We start from the raw sequence: 18,426 nt of genomic DNA on the forward strand, positions 1-18,426 counted from the left end.
TTTGTGTAAGCTGCTGTTATTATTTTTATTTTCTGAATTTTTCAATACCTACCTGTTGACATGGCCAGTTGTAAAGTGTTTTGGCTTAATAAAATTGAATTGAATACTATTTTATGTATATTATCGTTTGTACAATTTCAATTGGAATATTAACTGATTTTGCACACAAGATGCGCAAATAGCTAATTTGATTTGAATGTATTCAGGTGGAAGAGTGCATGTTGAAGAAATATTTGATATTTTTGATTTGAATGTGTTTAGGTGAAGGAGTGCATGTTGAAGAAATATTTGATATTTTTGATTTGAATGTGTTTAGGTGAAAGAGTGCATGTTGAAGAAATATTTGATATTTTTGATTTGAATGTGTTTAGGTGGAAGAGTGCATGTTGAAGAAATATTTGATATTTTTGATTTGAATGTGTTTAGGTGAAGGAGTGCATGCTGGAGCTGTTCAAGGACGAGGTGCAGCAGGTGGATTTCGCCAAGTCAGCAGAATCGGCGCAAGTGATCAACCAGTGGGTGGCCAACCAGACCGAAGCCTCCATTAAGAAGGCCATCTTCCTGCCCAAGCAACAGGTATTCATTCATCTACACATTCAATCATACACAAATAATACGCTAAATAGCAATCATGTTTGTCAGCAATCAGCCCACTATAGTGATGTCGATGTTATAATTGCAGTGGGCAAAGATACAGACCTACACATCTGGCGAAATCTATCGGCTAGCTACCAATTTAACGTTTCATCGTACAATATCGGGGCACCGAGCTTCGCTCGTTATTTTTATTTATTGATAAACAGAACACAATTCTCTAAAATGATCGTGTTTATATTTCACAGCTGGCTATACGTCAGCTTATGGATTTCGGGGATGCGTTATTTTGATTTTCCCCAGAATCACTCACTCACTTTTTACTATCCACAGACGACGAAAGTCTCAGCTGTTTCAGCCAAGGAGGAATTATCCTTTTAATGTCGTTCAGCGAGTTTTCCCAAGGATGAGACCTAGTGCAATCGAATTTTTATATCATAAACCTACTATGTTCCAAATTTCGTGAAGATCGTTAGAGCCGTTTTCGAGATCCGTTGAACATAAATAATAACCAGATACAAAAATATAAACAGATATACAGAAATTGCTCGCTTAATATAATAGGATACCGGTATCAGCTACCTTCTATAGCTGAGAATCGGTACCGCCGCTCTCCTATTTTTCTCGACTGCCATTATAAAATGTTTCACTAAAGAGACAACAAAATTTGCTATAGTGAGGTCCACTTTATAATGGCAGTGTCTGTATTGCTATCCTTCTCTATCATCCAACAAAGCAGATAGCGCTATCTCTTCCTCGCATTTGCTCTGTTGCCAGATCGTCTTTTAACAATTTAGAATTAATAATCAATTAACAATAATCATCTTAATTATGGAAATTCATTATGAAATTCTTGAGTAATATAATTTCTTGCTTAATAAAATATGATTGATTATTTTAAAGAAGCATGAACAGTTAATATTAGACTACATCAATAAACCTGTATCAGCTACCGTCTATAGAAGGCATTGACAAGACAGAGGATCGGCAACGTTGTTCTCCTATCTTTTTCCCCTGCATTATAACGTGGACCTCATTATAGTGACAGGTGAACAAAGTTGTGTGACAGGTGACCTGCAAGAGCACACAAACTACTGCACACCCATGTCTCAACAGACGCCAATATCGTTCAAGCTTTCGACTGTACAGTCGTATCGTGCATGTGAACGTTAAGGTGTAAAGTATCCATATATGGACGACAATACATAAAATGTTATAGTCTTTTTCAAAAACTTTGGTGACACAAACTTGAGAAATAACACTCACGGTTATAATGCAAGGTTTGGTCGTATAATAGAGAGGCGCAGATTAGATCTTTTTACGAAAAGAGGTAAGAAGTGTTTTGAAAAGTTACCAAGCAGTCTCCAAATATTAGAAGATCCAAGAATGTTTACAAAGAATCTAAAATATCTGGTCAAATTGTCGCTATATTCTTTTCAGGAGTTTAACATTGATTTTTGACAAAACGTTTTTGTACTAGGCTAGGCAAGCCTAGTTATTTATATTTAATTTATTGACACTGTTCCAATGTATTTATTACATCTGATGAATAAAGACTATACTTATTCTATTCTATTTCTAAGGTGCGTACAGACTAATGCGTCCCAAACACGCACATTCCACTCTTCATCAGCTGATGCTATGCTTATTTCATCTGTATTTGTACAAAAACAGTAAGATACAGATATAATGAATGAATTAATTCACTTATTTAACAAACACAAATAATAAAATTATGCTACTGCAGTAGATTGAGTCCAACGTTAGTAGACTGTCTACTAAGTTTGGATTGAGTCAACTGTATAGTATCACTTTTTGTGTAGTTGAGAAGTTGATATTGTGGTAATTATTCTTATTTTAATTATTCATATTTTTAAATCAGTGGTTTTTTGACAATTTCTTAGTCTTTTTTCATTCAACTGTATAGTATTATCACCTGACGGACCTAGCATTGCTTATTGCCGCATCCACACTCTCGCCCAATGCGTAGAAATGACGACAAACGCGAGAGTGTGGACGGGTGGTTTGCCAGCGCTCGCCTTCACTGGCCTTCGCTTGCCATTGCTCCGATTTGTGTCGAGTGGCCAGCCGAGCATCCACAAACGGTCACAATCATGTCAAGACCAACGTCGCCAAGCTTACCAGCTTGGCAAGTGTGTGGAAGATGCTTAATGAACATTAATATATTTGCAAGTTATTTGATTAATTGTGTTTTTTTTGCAGGATAAGTTGAGTACTATGCAGGCTTACAGGTTGGAGAAATTCTTCCAAAGCATGCGATTGGTCAACGGATCTGACAGCTATGAACTGCGCAGTGCTAACCGACCTTGCAGGATAAGTTGAGTACTATGCAGGCTTACAGGTTGGAGAAATTCTTCCAAAGCATGCGATTGGTCAACGGATCTGACAGCTATGAACTGCGCAGTGCTAACCGACTATTTGTCTCACAACAGCAGAAGGTCAACTATTTATTTATTTATATATTTCACATTTCATAATACCATAGAACCTAACGATAGCATAAGATGATGTCGCATGGTCTAGAGCATTTATGTTGCAAATTTCAATGTTAACTCAAGCCGATAGTCCTAGTAGTTGTTTTTGGTGAAGCTATGTGACGCTGGTAGTCTCTCATACTGTGCCGTTCTTACACTCTTACACTTCCAACAAAACATGAATAAGTAATCGGCTTCAGATGACAAAAAATCTGCTTGAAATTTGAAACATAAACGATCTATACTATGGGATATCTAAAGATGGAAATTACTGTCGACATGTGTTGTTGTCGACAGGAATGTACTGGTCGACATTACAGTAATTTCCATCTGTAGACTGGCTGGCCGCTATGGCTTTGTATAAAATGAGCGCTGCTATCCAGAGATTGTCAGTTTGGTGTAAGGGTAAGCATTCCTGACCGGTAATTAGGAGGTACTGGGTTCGATTCCCGGGCTGACAAATAATTTTTTAATAGTAGCGCTCATCGAATTTCCATCTTGCTGTTAACCCTGTTGTCAATATTTGCAGTAGCAGAAGTCTTCGGGGTGAATTACAGCATTTAATTTGGATTCTCGTTGATTAATAATAATATGGGTTATCCTCTTATGTTATATTTTCCTTATGCTAATACACAAATCATATACATGATCAGAAAGGGACCAACAGGCCTAGCCAAAAACTGTTCCCTTTCCTAATAGGTTGTGTCGCGTCAGTTTTTCAATTAGAATCAGATTTTATTATGATAATATAACAGTCGTAGTGATTATAATTATAATTTAACGAATATTATTTGCTACCAACCGCCCTAAAGACTATTTTTAGTAGCAGAACTGTTCACGGTGATTTATAAGAGTTCTGGAGTTTTATTTAGTTACCGTAACTATCGCGTCCTACTTCTCACTGCAGATAGAATTGGCACCTGAAAAAATAATTCAAAAGTGCATAACTATTTTACACGTGGTAGTAGAAATCCATTCATTGAACATCATCAGTTAAAATTTTCAGATAAGAGTCCGATTGTTTATGGCTTGCAACTTTTCAGCAGGCTGCCTAAACATATGTCAAAGTCATGTAGACCTAATTGTTAGAGAGATTTGTATGCATTTCTGGTTGACAAGGCTTAATTATATTGTTGAAGAGTTATTAAATGATAGGGTGTTATAATTTGTTCAGCTGTAAAATGACAGTTATTTGTATGTGAAGTGTAGAAGAATGTTATAATTTTATGTGACATGTGCTATATTTGTGTAAGCTGCTGTTATTATTTTTATTTTCTGAATTTTTCAATACCTACCTGTTGACATGGCCAGTTGTAAAGTGTTTTGGCTTAATACGAGGGTAGGCTGATAACTAATGCACACATGCTTGTAGAGCACAAACTAAATAAACTTCAGAAGCGCGCCTGGTGGCATGTAGAAGTACTATTTCTCCTCTACACGGCTGCGCAGTTTGAAGGCGTTGTGCTCATCCAGTTTGGTTTGGTTAGTGAAAGTATGGTGTCGTGTTTTGGTGTTATGTCAACGCGAATTAAACAACGCGCTGTTATCGAATTTTTAACTGCTGAGAAAGCGAATCCTAGTCAGATTCATCGTCGTTTAAAGGCTGTTTATTGTGACGATACTGTTGATAGGTCTACCGTGAATCGATTGGTTATAAAATTTCGAGATTGCCAACCTGGAAAAGCCTCAATTGTTGATGAAACACCCAGCGTACGTCCAATCACTGCCACAGACGATAATCATCATAAACTCGTCGAAGACTTGATTCAAAATGACCGGCGAATCACTCAACAGCATATCGCAAACCAAGTTGGAATATCCAAGTAACATGTCGGCCTCATTATTGAACAATTGGGATACCATAAAATCTGTGCACGATGGGTACCACGCCGTCTGACAGACGAGAATAAACAGCGTTGATTGGAATGCTGGGAACAATTTGAAGTGCTACCGTTAGGAAGGAGACGACTTCATAGAACATTATTGAGAAGAATCAAGAATTAAATAACCTTTAAACGACGATGAATTTCACCGGGATTCACTTTCTCAGCAGTCACAAATTCGATAACAGCGCGTTGTTTAATTCGCGTTTACATAACACCAGAACACGACGCCATTCTTTCACTAACCAAACCAAACTGGATGAACACAACACCTTCAAACTACGCAGCCGTGTAGAGGATAAATAGAACTTCCACATGCCACCAGGCTCGCTTCTGGGGGTTATTTGGTTTGTGCTCTACAAGCATGTGTGCATTACTTATCAGCCTACCCTCGTAAAATTGAATTGAATATTATTTTATGTATATTATCGTTTGTACAATTTCAATTGGAATATTAACTGATTTTGCACACAAGATGCGCAAATAGCTAATTTGATTTGAATGTATTCAGGTGGAAGAGTGCATGTTGAAGAAATATTTGATATTTTTGATTTGAATGTGTTTAGGTGAAGGAGTGCATGCTGGAGCTGTTCAAGGACGAGGTGCAGCAGGTGGATTTCGCCAAGTCAGCAGAATCGGCGCAAGTGATCAACCAGTGGGTGGCCAACCAGACCAAGAACAACATTAAGGAGTTGATACCTGAAGGCAGTATTAGCGAGACAACACAGCTCATACTGGTGAGTGCACAAGTTCACCTCATTTCACAGTATTCTGAATCGGTTTTATAGCTGCCTCATAGGGCCTTTATAATATCAGCATTCCTTAGTTGACCGAAGCGAAGCTGAGTTCCAAGTTTCGACTCGATCGGCTTTTGCCTGTTTGTTTGTACCTCAGTTACAGTCGCAGTTATTGTCCGATTTGCATGAAATTTGGTATACAAGTACTTTAAAACAAGGCGCGTCGACATATGTGATGTGGAAAGCGAAAAGGGACCAGTTGTTGGAAGAGTAGAATGTTCAGGGCAGACAATAATAGATATTAGGGTCAAAAATATCGATTTCGAGTTTTCAATTGATTATCATGCAGTAACATTTCCTTTGTTGGTCAGAATCGATTGAATAGTCGACTTTTTCGTCGATTATTTATGAACACATGTAATGTTGTAGAAAGGGACCAGTTGTCGTTATGGAGTTATAACATTGCCCTGTTTTTATGTTTGAATAGGCATAACTCAGTCATTTTTCAAGATATCAATCTGATTTTTTTTCTAATTGTTCTTTATAGTCTCCACTATTGGGGAAAAATGATATATCAAGTTAGATTTTTTGAGACAACTGGTCCCTATTTGCTTTCCACATCACATTTATGAAAGGTTTTTTGAAATGTTGCATTTTAAGAATAATACAAAAGAAAAATGAGACTCCTTCGAACGCCAATATTACCGAAAAAATCAGACTATTCATCATAAATCAGCTGTCGAGTGAATTTAACTTGGTAAAAATCAACTGTTGTGTGGAATATTAGTTGGATGCAATACATAATAACATAACGCATGTAATTAATAACTGAAAGCATGGAGAAAAGATAGAGAAAGATGTCATCTTTTCTCTATGCTGAAAGTAACATAATTGTCTCTCGACCTTTCTCTGCTTTCAACTCGGGCTGACCTGTTGCCAGTATGTCTTGAAGGAGATTAGCTTGTGTTAGCATTTTTGATACACCAACCCCAACAGCCATTAGTCTTTTTCACACCGATTTCTCGCCGACACGACAGGACAGTACAGAATTTACTCTGATGGACAGAGGAGGATGTGGTTTATAACTGCGCGAGGTCTACTGCTCACAGAACTACAATAGTGAGGTCCACGTTATAATCAACATCGTTGCCGATCCTCTGTCTTGTCAATGCCTTCTATAGACGGTAGCTGATACAGATTTATTGATGTAATATTAACTGTTCATTCTTGTTTAAAATAATCAACAAAAATGTGTGATTGTATAAACCTGAAGCTTTTATATTATTTTTTTATTGCAGACAAACGCGGCCTACTTCAAGGGACTGTGGAAGTCAAAGTTCTTGAAATCCAACTCCCGAAAGGAGATCTTCTACATTAACAGTTCTAAAAACGCTTTTGTTACCATGATGAGACAGAAGGGAACATTCAATCATGGTAAGTTATTTATATTTTCAACAACATAAATTATTAATTTTTTCCTGCGGGTGATGACCACCTGAGCTTTTTGCTTGTGCGTGGCTAATGGAAAGTGCGTTGGTGAATTGATGAGATGATAAAAAACGTCCATGACATCAGCGGGATTCGAACCCACGAACCAGTCGGTGCTAGCAGACCAAAGTTTGTAACGCTCCTTACCACTAGACAAACCCGGTCGGCTAAATTATATCATACTAGCAGGAAACCCGTGCTCCTCAAGGATCTTTTTTGATATTGAAAAAACTGAAAACTTGACGTAATGAAATCTTCAAGAATTAAAAATAGGCCTACAACCATCCTTGTTTAATAAATCAAGAATCTATATGCAAAATTTCAAGTTAATCAGTCCAGTAGTTCAGACGTGATGATGCGTCATTCGTGAATTTCCTATCCCGTACGTGTATAAGACAGTTGTTTCCTTTATTATAGTATAGCTTACATTGTTCCTTGTACTTACATTGCTCCTTGTTTACAATCCCACATTCTTGTATAATTCTTCGTTTCATACTTGGAAAAATTCATTGATTATGCAGCTATATTTTGTTAGTTATTATTTGTTGGTACATGAGCCTGTAATGAATATTATTATGCTTAAAAGTGAAGAAATAAAATCTGATAATGAATGCTATATTAAGGTTCTTATTATAATGGCAGTGTTTGATTGGCGATTGTATTGTGTGGCGTGCGTAGCGAGCATGACAGTGCTCTCCAGTAGTGCTGCCACCGCCAGGTTTTTAGGGTCCTGGGCCCTGCTACTTTTAAATGTTTACATATTATTAAATAAATACGCAAATTCACCAAAACAATCTCACTCTATTGAAAAATCCCATAACAAACATTTATACTCTCTCTCTCTAAACATAATCACTCCTCAATCACATTACTAAAAACTACATCTCGCTATCTCGCGCACGCACAACCTTCCTCCGCCCAGCACGTCTCGGAACGTTCTCTCTCTCTAGTTTCGCCTTTACACGGTCATCACTCTCTCAGCTCACTAGTTCAAAAGTCCAATTTGGTGGCCTGTGTGATGACTCCGCTATTCTAATAATTAATAACCTATGAGAGCGGGGTGTTTGAATTGTTACAATTGTTATCCTTGTCTATCATTCAACAAATCGGATAGCGCTATCTCTTTCTCGCTTTGCTCTGTTGCCAGATTGTTCTCTAACAATGTAGAAATATAATTGATTGTCAAAATATTACATTTAATCATGAAAATTCATCATTAAATTATTGAAAAATATAATTTTATGCCTGATAAAATATAATTGATTATTTTAAACGAAAATGAACAGTTAATATTTCATCAATAAACCTGTATCAGCTACCGTCTATAGAAGGCATTGACAAGACAGAGGATCGGCAACGTTGTTTTCCTATCTTCCTTCACTGTCATTATAGCATGGACCTCACTATAGGAGTTGGCTCTTATAAAAAAATGATTAAAAGTGACTTAAAAGTATCATCTTTGTTTTTCCCAAACGTTTAATAACAAACACACTATAAACTATATTTGATTTATGATCTGTTCAATGACAGATTACTTCTCTTCAATTATCAGTATAAACTGAATGAATAAAACTATTGAAAATTTTCTATGGAAGCTTCAGTTTCCATTTTCAAACGATTAACGCTTGATCTGAGACATCTCTTGTCATTTGAGATGAATTATTGAATGAGGATTCTAATATCATTCCGATTTTGGGAAATACCGTTATAGTTCGTGTCTCTTTTGCGAATCTTTTATCTGAATTTTCATTGAAATTATTGTAATTATCCTACCATTGTCATGCATTATCTGCATAGCATTCGAAACTGAGCAGTGTTTTGTAGTGAACTGTCAAAGTTTTGACAGTAATGAGTTGAAATGACAGTAACTGACCCTGACAAAAGCTAAAGGCTACAGCTCTCAGTTCAATTGAGAAATACTACGAAATTTTATTATAGTGAGGTCCACGTTATAAGGGCAGTGGAGAAACATAGGAGAACAACGGTGCCGATCCTGTCTTGGCAATGCCTTCTATGAACGGTAGCTGATACAGGTTTATTGATGTAATATTAACTGTTCATTCTCGTTTTAAATAATCAATTATATTTTGTCAGGCATGGAATTATATTTTTCAATAATTTCTTGATGAATTTTCATAATATTAAGATGGAATATTTTGTTAATTAATTACCGCATCAATTCTACATTATTTTTTATTTATTTATTCTATTCATTCATTTATACAATAAGTACATTATCAAAATGATAGGGAACCTTAAACATTATCAAAAATAAGGTAACCTTGTGCTATTCCTCTCCCAAATTTAGATAAGGTTACACATAATCCGAAATAGATTAATAAATTATTAAAAGACGATCTGGCATCAGAGCAAAGCGATAAAGAGATAGCGCTATCCGATTTGTTGAATGATAGACAAGAATAGCAATATCATTGCTAATCAAACACTGCAATATTAAAAGACGATCTGGCAACAGAGCAAAGCGATAAAGAGATAGCGCTATCCGATTTGTTGAATGATAGACAAGAATAGCAATACCATTGCTAATCAAACACTGCAATATTAAAAGACGATCTGGCAACAGAGCAAAGCGATAAAGAGATAGCGCTATCCGATTTGTTGAATGATAGACAAGAATAGCAATACCATTGCTAATCAAACACTGCAATTATAACGTGGACCTCATATAGGTTGGTTGGGCCTCAAAACAGCTATATTCCAGCCGGGCGACCGCCAATTGATACAATTTTCAGTCACATTTGATAACATATTATATAGGAAACGATTTTTTGAAACGATAATTTAATCTATTATGGAATGTTTTTAGTCGATATTTACCCAAATATCAATTTGAATTTTATAAATTGTACAACATTTATAAACAGTTGTATGATTTGTGGAATGTTTATTGTGTTTTTAGCCGAAACATCGATATTTATCCTATATTATTTTTAATATACTATTAAACGAGCAATTCCTGTTTATTTGTTTGTATTTCACCGGATCTCGAAAACGGCTCTAACGATTATCACGAAATTCAGAACACAGTAAGTTTATAATATAAAAATTCGATTGCACTAGGTCTCATCCCTGGGAAAACTCGCTGAATTATTATTCATCCTTGGAAAAAAGCTGATAATAATTATTTCGTCGTCTGTTGATGATGGAAGTGAGTGAGCGAGTTCATGTGTGTGGGACTGTGTCAAAATTATGACTCAGCTGTTGAAATTTTGTAATCATTCAATCAGGTACTTGGTGCCGGTTGCATAAAAGCCGGGTTATTTTTAATCCTGATTAATTCCAGTAGAACCATCTTTTTGAAATGGTCTTCTCTGATTTGGTTCACGTGAAATTAATCAGGATTAAAATTTAACCGGCTTTTGTGCAACCGGGTCTTTGTGAGGGGAATTTTTGCATTCCTCTGGGAATTAATCTTAATTCACTGTGATTAGATAGAACATTTCTGTATGAACTATGCATATTATTATAATTTCTTCTTTCGTAGTACATTTTTTATGCTTTTGTACTCCAGAGCGAAGCTCGGTCCCCGATATTTTTTATTAACAGTGGACTTTTTGTGATGTTTGCAGCCGTATCAGAACAACTAGGAGCCCACATCCTGGAGCTGCCCTACAAAGGTGATGACGTCAGCATGTTTGTCCTACTTCCTCCCTTTGCCAGTCCGTCAGGTATCACCAACATCCTGAAGCGGTTGACCCTGAAGACTCTGCACGAGATCATAGACGAAGACAGCATGATTCCGCGTGCCGTCGAGGTGTCCATTCCCAAGTTCGAGGTTGAAAAGTCTATCGAGTTGGTCCAGGTATGCTATCACTACTTATAGATCTATTCATGCATTTCTATTTCACAAGGTTGAGGGCACGTCAAGGAAGTCACTACTCGTCAATCACACTCTTCACTAGTGTTGTAAAGATGACAAGCGTTTGAGATAATCTAATATTGAACCATATCTTGTTGAAAAAAAACAAAAACTGGAAAGATATTAGACTCTCTGCATTGAAGATCTTACAATAATCAATATTCTATGATAATCATAGAAAAAAGGTAGATAACAATAGTATAAATTTCTATTTTCCGAATCTTCTGGTAAAAATATGAGAAATCAAAAAATTTTTTTTAATTCAATACTAATTCATAATATCTTGTTAAAAGCGGCAAAATGAAGTCAAATCCATCACATGAACATTCTTTTCCAGCCATTAGCTTTTGTCAGTTGTCATTAATGCTCTGTGACTTCGGACTCCATGTGAATCCTTCGACGCGATCCTCTATATATATGAAACGGGTCTCATTTCATAGGTACTATAGTGAGGTTCACGTTATAATGGCAGTGTTTGATTAGCAATGGTATTGCTATCCTTGTCTATCATTCAACAAAGCGGATAGCACTATCTCTTTCTCGCTTTGCTCTGTTTCCAAATTGTTTTTCAACAAGTAGTATTAATAATTAACAAAATATTTCATCCTTATTATAAAAATTCATTATGAAATTATTGAAAAATATAACTGCTTGCTTAATAAAATATAATTGATTATTTTCAACCAGAATGAACAGTTAATATTACATCAATAAACCTGTATCAGCTATCGTCTATAGAAGGCATTGCCAAGACAGGATCGGCACCGTTGTTCTCCTATGTTTCTCCACTGCCATTATAACGTGGACCTCACTAAAGAAATTCCTTCAGTGAATAGAGTGGATTGTCTGAACGATATTTTTTTAGAACTTGCTTGAATAGTTTAGACTCTACTTTTTATCTCATGTGGCAGGCAATCATGAAAGCAAAGACCCTGTGTGTTGTGGCTGTCTCTGCGTTTTCAGCAGCCTATTGTATGGGAGGTCAACATCATTCTTCCTCTTGTGTTATGTTTAGTTTAGTTTGGTTTATTTCATCCTGTGACCTCCTGTGATTACTGTCTATTATTGTCGATTTTTACTGTTTTGTTGGGGTGAGAGTGTATGAACAATACAATATGAGAGATTACCAGCGTCATAAAGCTTCACAGGAAAGAACTACGTGGACTATCGGCTTGAGATAACAGTAAAAGTTGCAACATAAACGCCCTATACCATGGGATATCTACTTACCCTATTGTTTCTCTATGGTTGAGCCTAAGCTTAACATACACATTTTTCGAACTATACAGCTAGCGCACAAGTCTCACTTTGCTGGCTGTGCCAACGATTTATTATCATTTACATTTTGTCTTATGTATATGGCGAAAATAGATATTGTATTCTATACATTTTATGTCCAAATATAATTGTAGATTTGAAAAATTGACTATATTTTGTGTTTGGTTTTGCAGATCCTGACCTCGTTCGGCATCGACATGTTCGAAGACACTGCCGACCTGTCGTCGCTGACCGATGCGACCGGCCCGCGTGTGCGATTCACCGACGCCGTGCACAAGGCGCGACTCCAGGTGGACGAGGACGGCACAACCGCCGCAGCTGCGACTGCCGTTCTGTCGTTCAGGTCGTCACGACCGCTCGATCCGGCACAGTTCATTTGCAACCATCCGTTTGTCTACATCATCTACGACAAGGTCGCACAGGTTGTGCTGTTCACTGGGGTATATAGCACGCCTGAAGGCGGTAATGAAGCTCAGTAATATCGCTACAAACCTGACCTCATCATCTCTTATTTGTCTAAATTGTTTACAATCATCTGCTGAAAATTGCAAATTGAATACACAAATGATTTGCAATCATGTTTGTCTTTATCAGCCCACTCTAGTGATGTAGATGTTATTTTTGCAGTGGAGAAAGATACAGACCTACATACACAGCCGGCGGAATCGATAAGGCCAGCTACCAATGTACCGTTTCATCGTACATTTTCTATAGTACCGTAAGGTCCACGTTATAATGGCAGTGTTTGATTAGCAATAGTATTGCTATCCTTGTTTATCATTCAACAAAGCGGATAGCACTATCTCTTTCTCACTTTGCTCTGTTGCCAGATCGTCTTTCAACAATATGGATTTAATCAATTAATTAACAAAATATTTCATCTTGGTTATAAAATTATTGAAAAATATAAGTTCTTGCTTAATAAAATATAATTGCTTTTTGAGTTAATATTACATCAAATATCGGGGCACCGAGCTCCGCACGTTATTTTTATTTATTGTTAAACAGAACACAATTCTCTAAAATGATCGTGTTTATATTTCACAGCTGGCTGGCTATACGTCATCTTATGAATTTTGGGGGTACGATATTTTGATTTTTCACATACTCACTCACTCACTCACTTTTTTACAATCCACAGCTGTTTCAGCCAAGAATGAATTATCCTTTAAATGTCTTTCAGCAAGTTTTCCCAAGGATAAGACCTAGCGCAATCGAATTTTTATGTCATAAACCTACTATGTTCCAAATTTCGTGGAAATCATTAGAGCCGTTTTCGAGATCCGTTGAGCATAAATATCCAGTTATAAATATAAATAACCAGATATAAAAATACAGAAATTGCTCGCTTAATATAATAGGATAAACCGGTATCAACTACTATCATTGAAGGCATTGACAAGGATCGGCAACGTTGTTCTCCTATCTTTCTCCACTGCCATTATAACGTGGACCTCACTATACAACATCATCTACGACAAGGTCGCACAAGACGTCCGTCCTGCTTATTCTTCAGTATTATTGTAGCCCACTGATCAAAAAAATATATATCTTTCCATAATTTAAACTGTTGAAGACTCATAACCTCTTTTGAACTAATATGCAATCAAAATTCGGGAATGGATAAGTAAGGGCTATAAGCCTGTTTCTCCGTTTTCAATCATTTTATAATTTTGTTGTTAAATAAATAACACATTCTCATAATTGAGTTTAAATATTCGAGTATTTCATTATGTTTCTTTATAGTAAGCAAGCTATTTCAAGAATGCGGAGGTGGAAAAGGATAGAGCTTTCTGCTCTGTCTCAGAAAAGGATATAACTATCTGCTCTGTCTCGTGACAGACAAGGATAGCAACACCAATGTTAATCAGGTGTTGACTATATAAAATGAAGATATCTCATGAGTATTAACACTTGAGAATTCCAATGAAAAGTCAGGATATTTCAGCGTTGTTGTTTTAGCAGTGTATGTTTAAGCTGTAATTAGACAAACATAGCCATTTTTTGTTAATACATGACAACAATAATTGATATTACTTATCCTGATGGTTAATTCCAGTATTTCCATCATAAATCAGTTTCTGGTTACAATACTGAATTCATTGTTACTATAAATTTTTTGAAAATTTATAGTATTTTCAAGAGCTCTACCGTTAGTAACTCTTAAATCAATCAATTGAGTTGTGTCCAATGGACGTTACTCTGAGAAATTATGTTGAATAAATATCAGGCATTTAGAACATTAGCAGAGAGTAGCATAGTTCTATTATAATTGATATTACCTCTTATTTATTGAAAATGTTATAATTTAGACATCACTTATGTTTCATAAAAATGAATAAATCTTATAAACATGCTGATTGATAATCAATTAAATTATCTATTTTCTATGTCTATTTTATTTTTAAAGTATGATCATTGTTTCAAGTAAGATCAAATTATAACAGTATTAGTCTACAAATAATCTAAGTAACACTTCATGTTTTTAATAAAACCACTATTATATTTGTACAGATTTAATGTTTAAGCTGTGATATATATTTTTTTAATATTATGTTTGTCTTGTTTAGTTGTAATGTCGTTGGATTTTTGGAATGTTACTGTGTAAATTAAGGCTTATCAATGTATTCATACAGTATTAATGGAATTATTGGGGTGAATAGAAAATTGTATTATAATTTATCTTCATCTGCAAAATATGATGCAAGAAATAATGTTAATGTAATGTATGCTTCACGTTTCTCATGAATAGAATAGAGAAGGAAAGGTGGAAAATTATTGATAAATTATCTATTTTTTATTTTTGAAGAAAATGCATACCATGCACATTTTAAAAGCTTCATTAATTATTAAAGTTTTATACTGAATACAGTGCTGTATCTTTATTATTTTTTAATGAATATGTGAATAACAATAGATTTTCCAATAAAGTTTGTTTAGATCTATGTGTGTTTGTTTCGATTTCTGAAATTCTGCTAAATTAATTGCTTTTTAAATCTACCAACTTGAATCATTTTGAATTTCATCTTGATTCCAAAATAATTGAAAAGAAACCAGTTAATTTATAGTTCGGTAGTGTAATGTATCCGATTACTTATAATAATAATTTATTTTCCAAAATAGCATAACAAATTTGCCTTGAAGTCCTAACACCGCCAAATAATTTTTTTTTTCATTTTCATAAATGTTCATAACTTGAGAGACCCTGTTGTTAGAAAAAAGTGATGAATTTTGACAAGTGAAATTTGATGGAAAAATGTGTATAGGTTACGAGGAAGTACCTAATGGGATAAATAGAATTTCAATCCCGCTGTGCATCAATATAATAGTGGAGCTGCGAAGGTTGAGTGTATAATAGAAAGTATAGTGAGGTCCACGTTATAATGGCAGTGGAAAAAGATAGGAGACAACGTTGCCGATCCTCTTTTATGTCAATGCCTTCTATAGACGGTAGCTGATACAGGTTTATTGATGTAATATTAACTGTTCATTCTCGTTTAAAACAATCAATTATATTTTATTATGCAAGAAATTATATTTTACAATAATTTCATAATGAATTTTCATGATCAAGATGAAATACTTTGTTTAATTATTATAAATTCTACATTGTTAAAAGACGATCTGGCAACAGGGCAAAGCGAGAAAGAGATAGCGCTATCCGATTTGTTGAATGACAGAAAAGGATAGCAATGTCATTGCTTATAAAACACTGCCATTATAACATGGAACTCACTATAGATGAGAGTGTTGCAATATTATGCATAATGCATATTGTTCAAATGTGTCAGAATCTAGGAGACCATTGAAGGTAGGGTAGAAGGAAGCGGAGGACATGTTTCGGATAGACACGTAACTTCTTCGGTCCCGGCTACCTGAAACTCGTTAGGTCATGTCAGCGGCCCTGAAATTGATCAGTTGCGACCTGAAAACTCTGACACCAGAACTGAGCCAGCCAGGTCACACGATATTATTATCAATTCATTCTTATTTATGTTACAAATGACACTGATGTAATAACATTGGTAGATAAAATACCAAGGCAATCCGTGTATTATACACATGAATTATTTGAACACTCTCAGCTACCTCGCCTCCCTTTCGCCGCTTTTTAAACACAAAGATTCAAAATAACTTTCACCTCTCTTATACATTTTTTTTAATTCATCCAGGGTGAGAAGAAAATGAGAGAGAAAGAAGAGAGAAAAATAGCCTACAAGAATGCGCTGGATTTATGTCTCAATGAATTATGGCAGATGAACATCAGAAAATGGAGAAAAAGAGCGGAAAATCTGGATTAATGAAGAGGCCAATATCCTTAATCAGCTGTAGAAACAAGGAGTAAGTAGCATATCTCTCATTCGATTTACCATACCAAGTAAATACCTCTGTGGGCATCATATCAAAGCAAACCATTTTACTGCATCATTCATAATAGGCTAAAATTTACTATACCAGTCATATGGGTATGACCAGAGACAAGAATAATATAGATTTATATTATCTTATATATTATATATTTATATTATCTTTATATTATATTACTTACTTATCCTTCATCTATGGTATGACTTAATCAGTAGTCAAAGAATTCATTCCATACTAATTTTAGTATAAATTCAAAACAGGACAGTTTTAGGATAAACCTATAAGCCAGTTGTGATTGTATGAATTATCCCATTGTAACTAATGTTGGAAATAATATATACAGATAATATTAAGGTATAAAAGAAACATTGTCAGTTTCACATCAGAATAATGATGTCACATCATTATGTGGAATAAATTCTACAAAAGATTGTGGAACTAACAAAATTTCTTTTATTAACATAATAATATAGAGAAAATTTCACGAATTCTCGAGAATTTAAAAATATGAAAAAAACTGTTAAATATTATTGTCAATTCTACTTCAGTAGGTAAATATTATTTACACTGTAGTAGAATTGTAGTCGAGAAGTAGAATTGACAATATTTAACAGTTTTTTTTCATATTTTTGAATGCGATTTAGTAAAAAATATCTTCACAATATACCAAATATTCATATTTTTATACTTATATATTACTTATATATTCATATTTTTTATTTAGTAAAAAATATCTTCACAATATACCAAATATTCATATTTTCGTATTTTTGAATGCGATTTAGTAAAAAATATCAATCCACAATATACCAAATGTGTTTTTTTATTGCTGGCAAATTTTAATACGGTAATATTTAGATTTAGTAAATAATATATTACCTAATCAGTGTACAATACCTATACCAAATGTGTTCTCTTATTGCTGGCTAATATTAACTGCCCAATTTTTAAACTTTTTCTTAAATATTTAAAATAACTCAGACCTTCATATCCACTCAAGTAGACAGACGTCGTTAAATCAAGCATAACTGCATAAAATTAGCAGGTCATTGCTTTACATAATTCCACAAATTGGTACAGATTTTCAGGGGAACCAATAAGTATTTGAACCGTGATAAATTTAATTATGAAGTCCACGTAACTGAGTTATGTAGTACTAATAATTATTTATGACATCAGACATAACATTATTTTAATTTTATTGCATAGAAGAGGAAAAACTTGAGTAGTAGAGGCTATTCAAGGTAATTTTAGTGATCCTTCAAAGAAAATTCTACTTTAAAAACGATGCGCATCGTTCTATATTGTTCAGTTTACTCTGTGATTGATGAAATTATTTTTAATTTGTCCATTTTACCAAATTCTTTCAATTCCATGGCATAATAGGCAAGAATTATTTAAATATTTGTTCCAAAATGTGGTATAAAACTATCAAAAATCATTGAAAGTGGTTTTAAACCTGTGTGTAATGCAGATTTATGTTGAGTTTCTCTCATAAATAATTGAATTGTGTTTTCAAGACCCATGTTTCATCAAATTCTTTTAATTTCGTCTAATTAAAAGGAATAAAATCAATTCAAACAAGTGGTAAAACCATTGAGAACCAATTCAAATCGGTTTAAAAACGGCGCATAATAGATGTTAGTTCAGGCTTTGCTCGCTAGATGTCATGAAAGTATTGGTGCCATCTGATTCTGATCAAT

The 18,426-nt window shown here is 34.7% G+C and overlaps 1 protein-coding gene across 2 annotated transcripts in view; it reads left to right on the top strand.

The window, feature by feature from the left end:
* LOC111056876 (serine protease inhibitor 88Ea) overlaps window positions 1-15,300 on the top strand; it is a 39,246-nt gene extending 23,946 nt beyond the window's left edge. Inside the window, exons 4-8 of one of the 2 annotated variants that reach the window (XM_039439694.1) lie at window positions 2,928-3,053; window positions 5,539-5,709; window positions 7,008-7,143; window positions 10,788-11,020; window positions 12,529-15,300. In XM_039439694.1, coding sequence (XP_039295628.1) covers window positions 2,928-3,053; window positions 5,539-5,709; window positions 7,008-7,143; window positions 10,788-11,020; window positions 12,529-12,834 — 972 coding nt within the window. In that variant the 3' untranslated portion in view covers window positions 12,835-15,300. The remainder of the gene's footprint in view (window positions 1-2,927; window positions 3,054-5,538; window positions 5,710-7,007; window positions 7,144-10,787; window positions 11,021-12,528) is intronic. The other variant, XM_039439693.1, reaches the window with a different exon arrangement.
* The last annotated feature ends 3,126 nt before the right edge of the window (window positions 15,301-18,426 follow it).

Source organism: Nilaparvata lugens, chromosome 13 (genome assembly GCF_014356525.2).
Source record: "Nilaparvata lugens isolate BPH chromosome 13, ASM1435652v1, whole genome shotgun sequence".
Lineage (NCBI taxonomy): Eukaryota > Metazoa > Arthropoda > Insecta > Hemiptera > Delphacidae > Nilaparvata > Nilaparvata lugens.